Genomic DNA, 14965 nt, shown 5'->3' with positions numbered 1-14965 from the left:
ATATGGTTGGTAATCACTCAATTTTTATAAGGTGAATCACATAAAGGCTCAAATTAGAAATCCTCTTAACTAATGGGACCTAATCAAACTTAAAAGCTTTTGCACAGCAAAGGAAACCATAAACAAAACACAAAAACAACGTACAGAATGGGAGAAAATATTTGCAAATGATGCAACTGACAAAGGATTAACCTCCAAAATACACGAACAGCTCGTACAGCTCAATATCAAAAACAAACAACCTAATCAAAAAATGGGCAGAAGACCTAAATAAACATTTCTCCAAAGAAGACTACAGATGGCCAAAAGGCACATGAAAAGATGTTCAACATCGCTAATTATTAGAGAAATGCAAATGAAAACTACAATGAGGTATCATCTCATACCGGTCAGAATGGCCATCATCAAAAAGTCTACAAATAATAAATGCTGGAGAGGGTGTGGAAAAGAGGGAACCCTCCTACACTGTTGGTGGGAATGTAAACTGGTACAGTCAGTATGTAAACTGAAAAACAGTATGGCGGTCCCTTAAAAAACTAAAATTACAACTACCACATGACCCAGTAGTCCCACTCCTGAGCATATACCCGGAGAAAACCATAATTCGAAAAGATGCATGCACCCCAATGTTCATTGCAGCACTATTTACAATAGCCAAGACATGGAAGCAACCTAAATGTCCATCAACAGAGGAATGGATAAAGAAGATGTGGTACATATATAATATACAATGGAATATTACTCAGCCATAAAAAAGAACAAAATAATGCTACTTGCAGCAAATGCGTGGACCTAGAGATTGTCATACTGAGGAAGTTAAGTGAGACAGAGAAAGACAAATATCATACGATATCACTTATATGTGGAATCTAAAAAAAAGGGTACAAATGAAACTTACTTACAATATAAAAACAGAAACAGACTCATAGACATAGAAAACAAACAAGGTTACCAAAGGGGAAAGAGGGGGAGGGATAAATTAGGAGCTTGGAATTAACAGATACACACTACTTTCTACAAAATAGATAAACAACAAGGTCCTACTGTATAACACAGGGAACTATATTCAATATCTTGTAATAACCTATAATGGAAAAGAATCTAGAAAAGAATACACACATACATATGTATGTATCTATGTGTAACTGAATCACTTTGCTGTACACCAGAAACTAACACAACACTGTAAATCAACTATACTGCAATTAAAAAAAAGTAAAAATACAAAATAAATTAAAAAAATAAAAAACAAAAATGTACTGGCAGTTCTTTTCAGGGTAGTGAGGGGGAAAAAGGAAAAGGCATCCAAATTGGAAAGGAAGAAGTAAAATTATCTCTATTTGCAGATGGTATGATCTTACACATAGAAAATCCTAAGAAATCCACTTAAGAATAATTAGAACTAAAAATCAAGTTCAGCAAGGTTGCAGAACACAAGATCAATATAAAAAATCCATTGTATTTCTATATACTTACAATGAGCCATCTGAAAAGCAAACTAGGAACACAATATCATTTATAATAGTATTAAAAATAATAAAATACTTAGTAATAAATTTAATAAAAGAAATGCAAGACCTGTATACTAAAAGTTACAAACCTTGTTAAAAGATATTAAAGAAGATCTAAATAAATGGAAAGGGTTCATGTTCATAGATCAGAAGACAATATTGTTAGGATGACAATACTCCATGAATCCACAATTTCGATGCAATCTGTATCACAATCCCAGCTGGATTTTTTTTTTTGCAGAAATTGACAAGGTGATCCTAAAGTTCAAATGGAAATCCAGGGTACCCAGAAAGGCCAAAATAATGTTGAAAAGGAGAACAAATTGGAGGACCCACACTTTCCAGTTTCAAACTTACTAGTATATAGCTATGTAATCAAAAGAGTATGGTGCTGGCATATAGACAGACATATAGATGAACAGAGCATAATACAGACTCCAGAAATAAACCTTCATATTTATGATCAACTGACTTGTTTTCTACCAGGGTGTCACGATAATTCAATGGAAAAAAATAGTTTTTTCAACAAGTGGTGGCGAGGCAACTGGATATACACATGCAAAAGAATTACATATGTAATTATATACTATATATAATTATATACTATATAAAAAAGAAGTACTATATATAAAAGAACTATATACTATATATAAAAATTAAATCAAAATGAATTAAAGATATAAATCTGAGAACTAAGACAATAAAAGTCCTGGAAGAAAACATGCATAAATCTTCATGACTTTGGATTAGGCACTGGTTTTTTAGACATGATACTACCAAAATCATAAACAGTAAAAGAAACAACAAACTGAATTTAATCAAAATTTAAAACTTTTGTACTTCAAAGGACACCATCAAAAGCCACTGAAACAAACTAAATGGATGAATTGTATGGTATGTGAACTATATCTCAATAAAATTGTTACTTAGAAAACATGAGGACGTGAGGCTGGTCACTGAATCAGACGGCTTTTAGTATGACTTATGATTGTACCTTAAATACTCCTTTTTTTACTATTAATGTTGTTTGTTAAATTCTTACCCAAAAAAGTAATATCTGTTGAATATATATATCACCTAATACAAGGTCATCTAGAAACACATGTCTCATGAACATGAATGCTCTTGAAGTGGACAGCCCCTTTGCACAGGCTCCGGTCCACTGTAACCCGTGATAGCTACTGTTTTTGCAGATAACAAGACATTTTTATCTGATGGAGATGCGTTCCTCTTTTTTCTTTTTTGTTTCCTAGATCACACTGGGTAAGTAGAAATATATTCCAAACGCTTAATCGATCACCTCTTGGTTTTAGAGTATTGGTCATCCTATCTAAATATAATTTATCTTGCTAAACATCTACTATATCTTTCCTTATATCATCAAAATAACATTAACTTGATTGCAAATAGAATTTCACATTTAATGTAAATTAACAAATATCTTCTCCCAAAGTTTACTACTTCAAACTAATCTGCAGACTTAAATAATTTGCTAGTGATCTTATCGTTAAAAAGAAAAAAAGGAGAGATGGGGCAATAAATCATGGTGTCTAGCATAAAGCTAGGAAATAAGATCAACAATGCCTTTTTCACTCAAATTGATGTTGAAAGATTTAAATAAAGAGAAATCATAAGAGATCTGGTTGACAATCCTTTGGTTTTTCTATTATCAAATTTAAATCTTAAAAATTACAACATAATTGATAAAAATTTAGACTAGAGCCTTGAGTTTTACTTAACATAGAAGTAGTTGTCAGGATTTTGATTTTACAATATTCAAGCTCTATGAAGAAAAGTCCATCTGGTACATGCTTCTCATTCAGCATATACAGATACTGCTTCACTCAGTGGATATTATCTTGACATTTTAGAAAACAAAATACGCCCTCTGGTGGACAATACCTTTTAGTTAATATGTTACATACGGCTCCACCAGCATACCCACGCACACCATTATCATTCTTAAGAAAAAAAAAAAAAGAATCAAGAATTCTCGCTTCAGTCTGAACCAACAGACTGAAACTTAGAAGATCAAAACACTGGTATACTTGTAGGACTTGCTACATCCAACAAGATAGTATCTTTAAAAACAAGAGGAATTTTAAGTGGATTGAGCTTACACTGTAATTACATGTCCTTTACGATGGCCTTCTAAACTGCCATATAATCAATACACGCCAGTAAGGAATATTTATTAGTATTTTGTATTCTGTAGTGCTTGGCAGATCCTTTAAGAACATAAAAGCTTTAAATGTGTTAATCAGTTACAGAATTCTTAACAAAATCTTTGATAACAAAAAAGTTCGGAAACAAATACATAAAGTAAATCTGTGAAAACTTAAGAGACAGTAAAGAAATTCTCCTTCTGTTTTGCAAACAAAAGTGAAACCTGAGTAAAAGGAATTCTTTTGTAATGAAGCCAAAAACACACTGTTTTCTAAAAAAAGAAACAAAGACCTTGGAGCATTCATTACTCACTATATCATCTGCTGTTTGCAATTTGTTATAATCATAACTCAGTCATAGTTGAGCACAATCTATTGACAGTTAACTAAAGTTGAATATAATCTGGTTATCAATCTGATTAAGGGGGTCAGGACTTAAAATTACTGATGGAAATGGTCAGATCCTAACTACAGAAATTATTTCAATATTCGGTATTCAAAGAGAATGGCAAATAGCACGAAGGGGTAGTGCAGGTAAACGATAAAAGTAGGGAGAACAATACAAAATAGTAAGTGTTAGTACTGGTATTAGTTTTTCTGTTAATTTCAAAGGTGATGATCACTGACTTATTTATTAAATGAAATAAGAAATATATTAAATGTGGGAAAAATAAATTATTTCATCATGGCAAACTCTCACTTAGAGAAGAAGGAATATACTATCAAAATCTCCAAATTGGTCAGAAACTCATATACCAGCCATATACAAGAATACTTGGTTTCCCATTTCCTTGCTAGCCACTGAAAGGCTTTTTTTTTTCCACTAACCTGATGAGTGTGAAATGGCATTTAGTTATACTGTACACAAGGTCACATTTTTAAGGACGTTCACTGCAACACTATATAGCAAAAAACTGACATCTTACATATCTACCAACAAAAGAATAAAAAAATAAATTGTGGCATATTCATAAAATGGAGTACTATTCTTTAAAATGAATTAAGACTATGTAACAACATAAATTTCAAATATAGTGTTAGATGAAAAAAGCAAGTTTAAAAGCCAGACCAGGGCTTCCCTGGTGGCGCAGTGGTTGAGAGTCTGCCTGCAGATGCAGGTGACATGGGTTCGTGCCCCGGTCCGGGAAGATCCCACATGCCGCGGAGCGGCTGGGCCCGTGAGCCATGGCCACTGAGCCTGCGCGTCTGGAGCCTGTGCTCCACAACAGGAGAGGCCACGACAGTGAGAGGCCCGCGTACCGCAAAAAAAAAAAAAAAAAAGCCTGACCAAACAAAGTTTAAAAGCAAGCACAATAGTGTTTATAGATGCTTATATAAGGTAACGCGTTTTATAACATTAAATGGAAAATATATACATAAATATCAGGGTAATGATTATCTATGAGGGGGAAGATAAGGGAATGGAATTGGAAGGATAAAAATAATGTTCCAATGGAATTGGTAACATTTTATTTCCTCTTTAAAAACTGGTAAAATATTAACATTTAAGTATCAATAGTAGATATATTGGATGTTCTATTATTCCCTTACTCTATTCTATGTTTGCAATATTTCATAATTTTTAAAAATTAAAAGCAATCCAAATGTCCAATGACACAGGGAATTGGTTACAGTATGGTAAAATTCAAGTGTTACAATAAATTGCAGAATTTCTACTGATGATATGAATACATATATTTTTACACGAAAAGATATCCATGATATTGGATATGCCATGATATTGCCAAATTTTAAAAAGTTGCAAAATAACATATATAAATGCATAAAATAAAGTCATAAATGTATCTATGAAAACTCACATAGTTGGACTATAATCTCTTGGTTGTGGAATTATGTATGATTTTCATATTCTTCTTTATACATGTCCTATATCATCTTAATTTTTATAGTGACCATATATTACTTTTATAATCAGAAAAATATTTTTTCATGGGCAAAAGAATTCAAAAATTACCTTTTTACTGTATCAGACTGAGAAAGCCAGCAAGAAAATCTAATGAAAACTACTAAGTGAACAAACAACAAAAATGCCCAGTAATGAAACAGGGATGTATGCAGGGGAGCTGTGCTGATTTATGGTATCAGATACCTAAGCCTCTGCTGACTTCCAAGGTGATAGGAGAGTAAACAGAAAAAAGCGGGTAGGTCCAAGGATGGTGGAAGAGACTAGGGACCAAACTGTGGAACAAAGGAAAAGAAGCAAGGTTGGATTTTGGGAATTCCAGATAAGATGGGTGGGATACGTGTAGATTTTCCCATCCATTCTTTTCAGGCCCTCCACTTTATGCTCTCTCCCTATCTCCCCACTTCTAAGTGACAAACTGTCATAATGAAATAATTCATTATTTTCTATATCTCTGATTCATAATAAATGAATGAGCAATCATCACTTTTGAAATTAACAGGAAAAGGTTTATTTTATAAGTTCAAAAGTCACTGAAGAAGCATTATTTGAATATGATCTAAGTTGGTACATTTGAAAATGTCTTTATATTTTAGAATTCTCATTTTATATATAGCCAGCTGGTTTACTCCTTATTTTGATGGTGCTATTTCCTTATTTTTCCTTTGAAAAGGAGACTCTGACCTCTGTTTTAGTCTACAAATAGAAGGTGACACTGCAATAGTTAATAGTTCGTAGGAGTGAGGAAGCCAAGCACATTCACCCTTAACCAAGACTTCTTTCTATCACAAAACTGTCAAGGGTTCTGGGAGGGAAAATACAGTAGCTGGTACTGAACATCTTCCCTACAAAGAACGCAAAGGGAGTCTCACAAATAAGGCACCCAATCAACCACTTTTCCTTGCAATATTTGCATTTTCCTTCATAGCAAAAAAAAAATCTCTCTTCTAACCTCAAGCCTCTGCATTAAACAAAATCATTTCTTATAAAATAATTCTTAAACTAACTAGTAAATTAACTTTCAAAGAATAATACAGTTTGTGAAAAATTAATTGGTGATGATATAGGGTATTAATTTAAGAATAATAATGAGGAAAAATAAATCATTTATCATATAAGGAACCTTTTATTTGTACCTTTGTTCTATATATTAGGAATGATAGTCAAGGACAAATCTGCATGTCATGACCTTTATCCTCTATGCCTTCTCATCCACATGAAGAACTTAGGCTGAGTACCAGATTACAAAAACACTGTATACAATGATCATGGTAAATCTAGCCCAAAGGGTATTTTGCTGAAAACAAGATTTACCATTGATAGGAATACTCAGGAAATCTGATACTAGTCTTACTTATCAGAGATAAACCTTGGTTTGAATTTTTAATAATCATTATTATTCCTTCTACCTATCAAGGCACTTCTTAAAAGTACAGAAACAAGAAACCTAGAAAAGCTTTATCTTCCTGAGACTGGTCTTCAATGTATAACTGAATTACTCCATAATATTGATAATACACACAGAGTCTAGCAAGAACCCTTGCTAGCATTACAAATCTACATAGTAAAATCTTGACTATGCAATAATGATGCTTTAGTAGTTGGTTATTCATTTCAAAAAGGTAAAAATAGAGGCCTATTTTACACTATACAATAAAATAATTCTGGCTACATTAAAGACCTCCTAAGCAAGGAGTCGGGGGCATGGGAAAAATTTACAAATTTTGGACTAAACAGAGGAAAATATTTCAAGACCTCAGGGTAGGAAAGGATTACTTAAGATACAGAAAATGCAAAACATCAAAAAGATGTCTACATTAAAATTTAAACTTCGGCATAATTTTAAAAGGCAATTTAAAGTTAAAAGGCACAGCGCTTCCCTGGTGGCATAGTGGTTAAGAATCCACCTAGCTGGGCTTCCCTGGTGGCGCAGTGGTTGAAAGTCCGCCTGCCGATGCAGGGGATACGGGTTTGTGCCCCGGTCCGGGAAGATCCCACATGCCGCGGAGCAGCTGGGCCCGTGAGCCATGGCCGCTGAGCCTGCGCGTCCGGAGCCTGTGCTCTGCAACGGGAGAGGCCACGACAGTGAGAGGCCCGCATACCACAAAAAAAAAAAGAAAAAGAATCCACCTAGCTAATGCAGGGGAGACGGGTTCGATCCCTGGTCCGGGAAGATCCCACAAGCCGCGGACTAACGAAGCCTGTGCGCCACAACTACTGAGCCTGTGCTCTAGAGCCCGTGAGCCACAACTACTGAAGCCCACGTGCCGCAACTACTGAAGCCCAAGCACCTAGAGCCCGTGTTCTGCAACAAGAGAAGCCACCGCAATGAAAAGCCTGTGCACCATAATGAAGAGTAGCCCTGCTCGCCACAACTAAAGCCTGTGCACAGCAACAAAGACCCAATGCAGCCAAAAATGAATAAATAAATAAAATTTTAAAAAATACATTAACCAATTTAAAAAAATATGAGCTGTTATTTAAAAAAAAGTTAAAAGGCCCAAAGAAGAAAATATTTATAAGGAAATATAAATAAAGGATTAGTGTCTGGTTTCCTACAAATCAGTACTTTAAAAATTAACAAACCAATACAAAAATGAGATAAAAAAAAAAAGACAATTCCAACTAAAAGAAACCTGATTGACCAATAATACTATAAAAAAAAGCTTGATCTCACTAATAATTCAGGAAATCCCAAGTAAAAGCAGTAAGATACCACTTCATATCCATCAAGTTGATAAACAATTCTGACAATACCAAGTCTTGGCAAGGATGTGGCAAAAGAGTAACACTTACATGTAGGTTTTTCCTTTAGTGAGGGAGGAGAGGGAATGGGGTTACATCACCAAACCTAGAGGTTAAAGACCTTCTGAAGTGTCTCTTCAGTCCTTCTGAAGTGGACTCTCAGTAATGAACTCCTTGTGAGTATCTAACTCTGGACAATGGCCACACTATACGACCGTATCATATTTCATTGCCAGGTCTCTTATAAGGTATTTAGATTTAAAGGAACATACTGATGCCATACATCTTCCCTTTTGACCTGAGCCATTTTTAAAGGAAAAAAAAAAAAAAGGTTTTCTGGAAAAGGTACCTGCCAAAACATCCAATTAAAATGTATAACTGAAAACAAAGAGCTTCCCTCAGGTAAAAATATCAAATCTTTCTTTTAAAACTTCTACAACACTAACATGCTGTATTTTAATTCTTGCAAGATTCACATTTTTACATTAAATCTCAAATAGCTAAAATTTTCTTTGCTTACTATTAGCTTAATACTGGGGCATATGTAAATGGAATGTAAACACAGAATTTCAACTGATATGTGTTATATATATCTGATCTCTTATAAATGGTGGAATCCAGTGATACTCTAAAACCTACAGAATACAGAACATAAGCCTACAAAAACCATCCCAACTAAACACTCTGGCCAAAGTTTAAAAGTTAAAATATTTCTCAGCTATGTCTCTTAATAACCATATAATATTTTTAAATTAACTTGGTTATATTTTTAACACAGTCATTTAATTAGTTTTATAGACATTACACTACAGTAAGCCATTCCCACTTTATCATCAAGTCCTCCTTTTAACGATAAGAAGTGGGCTAGTATTTGTGAATTCTGATTCTGGGCAATGGCAAGCCAGTCACATAAATATAAAAGCTACCCATAATGATCCAACAATTTGTTAGAATACTCTCTTTACTATCACTGTATTTTACCTCCTGGGCTCGCCCTATATTGTCACAGTACAATAGCAGGCAGATATTTAACACTATTTTTTCTCAGGCAGTGAATAAATACAGTTGACAAAATTCCTTTTAAATGTAAACTAAATTTACAATAACACAGAGGAGCAACAATAAGAATATGGTTATCAGGAGTTTATGGAACTCTTTAAAACAAGCTTACTAAGCAGAAAGTTTCTTCAGTGAAAAGGGATTGTCTGACTCCTTACGCTGAATGGAAGAAAGGATGCCAGTTCAAAATCACTGGTAATCAGAGAAATGCAAATTAAAAGAAGATAATCCTTTTTGCCCATCAGATTGGCAAAAGTTAAAAAGACTGATAATATCCAGTGTTGGCAAGGGTGTAGGGAAATGGGTATTCTCATACCCATTAGTACAGCTTTCTAGAAAAGTAATTTAGTGTATCTAAGAAAATTTTAGATATACATACCCATGGAATCATCAATTACACTTCCAAACCTCTATCCTAGAGAAATAACTGGACTTTGGATAAGAAACCGAAATATCTGTTAATAGAAAATGACTAATAAACTATAGTCATGCATATTACAGAATACCATACAGTGCTCAACAGGAACATTCTTTTTTTTTTTTGGCGGTACGCAGGCCTCTCACCGTTGTGGCCTCTCCCGTTGCGGAGCACAGGCTCCGGACGCGCAGGCTCAGCAGCCATGGCTCACAGGCCCAGCCGCTCCGCGGCATGTGGGATCTTCCCGGACCGGGGCACGAACCCGTGTCCCCTGCATCGGCAGGTGGACTCTCAACCACTGCGCCACCAGGGAAGCCCAAGGAACATTCTTTCCACAGCTGTGGAAAACTCCCTAAGACACAATGCTAATGTGGGGAGTGCGGGGTGTCAGATGCAAAGTAATGCCGTAGTGGATACCTTCCATTCACAGTACCCACATCTTTCCCCATGCTAGGAACCCCACCTTCCCAAAGCAGACTAAAACAACAAAAATAACAACAACTACTACTATGTATTGCCCACCCTCCCTCATAGCCAGGTATTTCACTAAAGTATATGGCTAACTATGGAGAACAGTATGGAGGTTCCTTAGAAAAGTAAAAGTGGAACTACCATAAGACCCAGCAATCCCACTACTGGGCATATACCCTGAGAAAACCATAATTCAAAAACAGACATGTACCACAATGTTCACTGCAGCACTATTTACAGTAGCCAGGACAACCTAAGTGTCCATTGACAGATGAATGGATAAAGAAGATGAGGCACATATATATACAATGGAGTATTACTCAGCCATAAAAAGGAATGAAATTGAGTTACTTGTAATGAGGTGGATGGACCTAGAGTCTATCATACAGAGTGAAGTAAGTCAGAAAGAGAAAACAAATACCGGATGCTAACGCACATATATGGAATCAAAAAAACAAAAACAGTACTGATGAACCTAGTGGCAGGGCAGAAATAAAGATGCAGACATAGGGCTTCCCTGGTGGCGCAGTGGTTGAGAGTCCACCTGCTGATGCAGGGGATGCGGGTTCGTGCCCTGGTCCTGGAGGATCCCACATGCCGCAGAGAGGCTGGGCCCGTGAGCCGTGGCCACTGGGCCTGCGCATCCGGAGCCTGTGCTCCACAATGGGAGAGGCCACAACAGTGAGAGGCCTGCGTACCGCAAAAAAAAAAAAAAGATGCAGACGTAGAGAATGGACCTGAGGACACAGCAGGGTAAGGGGAAGCTGGGACAAAGTGAGAGAATAGTACTGACATATATACACTACCAAATGTAAGATGGATGGCTAGTGGGAAGTGGCTGCATTGCACAGGGAGATCAGCTCTGTGCTTTGTGACCTCCTAGAGGGGTGGGATAGGGAGGGTGGGAGGGAGGCTGAAGAAGGAGGGGATATGGGGATATATGTATACATATAGCTGATTCACTCTGTTGTAGAGCAGAAACTAACACAACATTGTAAAGAAATTATACTCCAATAAAGATATTTTTTAAAAATGGGTGAAGAAAGGAAAGAAAGGAAGGAAGGAAGGAAGGAAGGAAGGAACAAACGAACGAACGAACGAAGGGAGAAAGGAAGAAAGGAAGAAAGAAAGAAAGAATATGGCTAGTAACTATGTGGTCTAGAGTCTGTCAATTAGAAAAATCCAGGTGTTAGATCTGAGGAAAACAGTTTGGCAAAGGGTATCTCTTTGATTAACTTGGGTAGCAATAGAGACAGATTGTTTTAAGACCACAGAGGCTTCCTGATCAGAGACAAGGTGATGTGTTTTTCTCTGGGAGTCACTGGCTGCCATCAATCTTTCATCAAGCCAGTTCTACAAGGTGCTTCTGGGTTTTATTCCTGAAACAGTTTGGAAAATGCTTCTCCAGGCTATGATACTCTGAACATCTTTATCCTTTCATAAATCCCCTTCTAGATAAATTAGCTAGAATGGGTTTCCTTATAAAAATTAAGAAACCTTTCTTATTCACAAATGATAACCATTTATGAACTTCACAAGTTCATAAATTTATGAACTAAAAAGCACTACATATTTATAAAAGGATCTAAGAACACATTTAACACCCTGATGCTGAACTCTGAAGAGGAAGTGGTATTAATATGTATAGATGAGGAAGGGGTATAGGAAGGTTTTTTCCTTTTTCCTCTGTATACTTCTTTTCTGTTTAAATATTTTTACAGGGGACTTCCCTGGTGGTCCAGTGGTAGAGAATCCGCCTTCCAATGAAGGGGATGTGGGTTCGATCCCTGATCAGGGAACTAAGATCCCACATGACGCAGAGCAACTGAGCCCACGTGCCACAATTAGAGAGAAGCCCGTGCACTGCAATGAAAGATCCCGCGTGTTGCAGCAACTAAGACCCAACACAGCCAAAAATAAATAAATAAATGTTGTTTAAAAATTTACAATGACAAATAGTTATACAACGTTGGGAATTTTTTTAATAATTTAAAATCTTTAAAAAATTAACAACTGATATGTCCCTCTCGGAGACGCCTGCTATCCTAAATGAGAATAACAGTTTTATAGTACTTAAATAAGGAATTCTAAGAAAGTTAGAATAGGAATCCATCTTGGCTGAGAGATACATGTGTCACCGGGAAGGACCCTGAGTCAGACCAAATATGGGCCAAGCAAGATGACTGGCCAGAGACAACCCTGAAACTAACCCCATTACCATAAAACCTGAGACCTCGAGCCAAGTGGTTGAGCAGTTCTCCTGGGTTCCCTTATCCTGCTGCTCTCTACCCAGGCGCCCCTTCCCAATAAAGTCTTTTGCTTTGTCAGTTAAAAAATAAAGAAAGAACAAACTGAAAACTTTCTGTGGTACATATATACACAATTTCATGTATTCTAACTTACATAACATAAAAATCTTATATTATCTTAGAATAGGGAAGGAACTTCTAAGCATGACTCCAGAGGTAGAAGGGAAAGATAACAATATTTAACTACATAAACAAAACTTCTGACACTTTAAAATTAAAAGATGGAGGACAAACTGAGAGAAATGATCTGAGGCATATATGGCAAACAATAGATTGGCACTTTTAATATATAAAGTATTCTTACAAATCAATAAGAATGGACATCTTAATTTAAAAATGGGCAAACTGTATTAGCAAAAACTGGACAAGCTAAATATCTACTGTAAAAAAAGTTAAACAAACCAATGTTCAAAAATATACAGTATTTCATGATACGGCAAAACCATGCAGCCACAGCAAATAAAAATGCAGATCCTTGTCTATTAGCATGAAAAGATGTTCTAGATTTACAATAAAGTAAAAAAGGCAGGTAACGAAGTGGCATATTTCTATTAGTATTAAATACAGATTCATTATATATGTACATAAATATATATGCACATAAATATATAAGCACACATATTTGTACCTATATATGCACATGTGTATCTACAAACACACACATGGCACATATTCTAGCAAACAGGTCTGAAATATCATATACCAAATGTTAACAGCAGCTAGTTCAGAATAATACAATCATAGGTGATTTTCACTTTCTTCTTCATACCTTTTGAATAGTCTTTACGAATGAACATGTATAAGTTTTATGATAAGTAATAGAAATATTTTCATTCTTTAAACAAATAAAGAGAAATAAAGATCACTTTATTAAATATCCTGTACCTTTAATTATATATTACTATTTTCTTACCTTTAAACCTTCAGCTGGAAGTCTATAACCAAATCTTGCTGGAAGGTCATCAAATGTCTGAGACACGTTTTCAAAATTATACTAAATATAAAATTAAAAACAATCAAGTTACAACCAATGTACACATAACATTAAAAACAAAAAGTCTGTCAAACTATTTAAGTTGCAATTTCCACGATTTTGATTTACTATCACAGCTTATCATAATAAAATCAACTTTGTAAATGCACATCCACTAAAATAGAAAGGAATGTATACAATTTACTGCATAAACAACTGCTTAAATTGGATTCTGATTTCATGTATTATTAAACAGAAGCAATAATTCTATAACATTAAACCACCTACTGTTTATCTGAGCTTTTCCCCATAGACAATTCCCTAACAAGAAATTTTCTAGACAGATTATTTTCCAGCAGGAGTTCCATTTTATTTTCTCTCTAAGGGTCTGATTTAATAGAAGAGATTTACAGGATTTCTGACAATAGCTTTGAAAGATGCCTTTCCCCCAGAGAAAGAAGGAGTATCAAATCATACTTTTAAGATACTGCCATTTTTTAAGTAATCTGAACACTTTTATCCAGGGCTGAACAATGAAAGGACTAAACTCAATGAAATACATACATAGAGAGAGCTGAAGGTATCCAAACTCTTTAACAACTTTCCCCTTCCTTACAGATACAGATTCCTATGCTACAATATTTATCAGTCCTCCACCTCTGCTGTGCTTTTAGAAGATAATATAATAATTGTGAAGTGAGCTTGCTGTATTATTTAAGATGCTATATTCAATGTGCTTTAAAGAAAACAAGAGAAACAAGGAAGATAGATGAACTAAGCAAACATAGTAAACAAGTAACTTTTGAAACACAGGTGAAATTTATATGATATATCAGAAGTTAAGATACTTGTCAGTAAACTATAGGCCGAAGACAGAAAAACTAGAACTCATTTGTTTTGAATATAGATTAAAAGGATGGAACAAAGCAAGAATGTTATGTATAGACAGCAAAAGATAGAAGGATGAAGCAAACCTTAAATATTCACAAAGCATGGATTAGGTCACACATCCAGATAGATAGCTATGTGGTCCTTAAATCAAACACCCACTGCTGATCCTTATTCTAGCCTCATGTGCCATCTGCCTGAGACACCCGGATAAACAGCTCTGTAGGTTAACAGCCAACTACAGCTGCCTTCAGATGTAAGTACCTCAAGCCTCTCCAACAGAGCAAGCAAACACTGGATCCAGACACCTTCCATCTGTCAAGTCCCCTTGCTCATCCTCAACTCAGATCCTGGTAACCACACTGTCACCAGGGAAAACTGATGCAGCAAAGAGACTAGACAAACTAAAAACAGAAAATACAGGATTCAGGTAGTGTGGCTCTTGCCTCCCACTTGCATCCTAACCTGAGTGTATTAACATACCCATCTTTTACCTATGCTT

At 35.5% G+C, this 14965-nt stretch overlaps 1 protein-coding gene across 1 annotated transcript in view; it reads right to left on the bottom strand.

Moving 5' to 3' along the window:
* The window catches only part of RNF13 (ring finger protein 13), a 138142-nt gene that overhangs the window by 81687 nt on the left and 41490 nt on the right, over positions 1-14965 (bottom strand). The window contains exon 3 of the mRNA XM_060011412.1: positions 13516-13596. Within this exon, the coding sequence (XP_059867395.1) occupies positions 13516-13596 (81 nt within the window). The remainder of the gene's footprint in view (positions 1-13515; positions 13597-14965) is intronic.

Source organism: Delphinus delphis, chromosome 4, assembly GCF_949987515.2.
Source record: "Delphinus delphis chromosome 4, mDelDel1.2, whole genome shotgun sequence".
In the NCBI taxonomy this organism is placed as follows: domain Eukaryota; kingdom Metazoa; phylum Chordata; class Mammalia; order Artiodactyla; family Delphinidae; genus Delphinus; species Delphinus delphis.
Note: the sequence above shows the minus strand (reverse complement) of the source record. Positions and strands in the feature narration are given on the sequence as shown.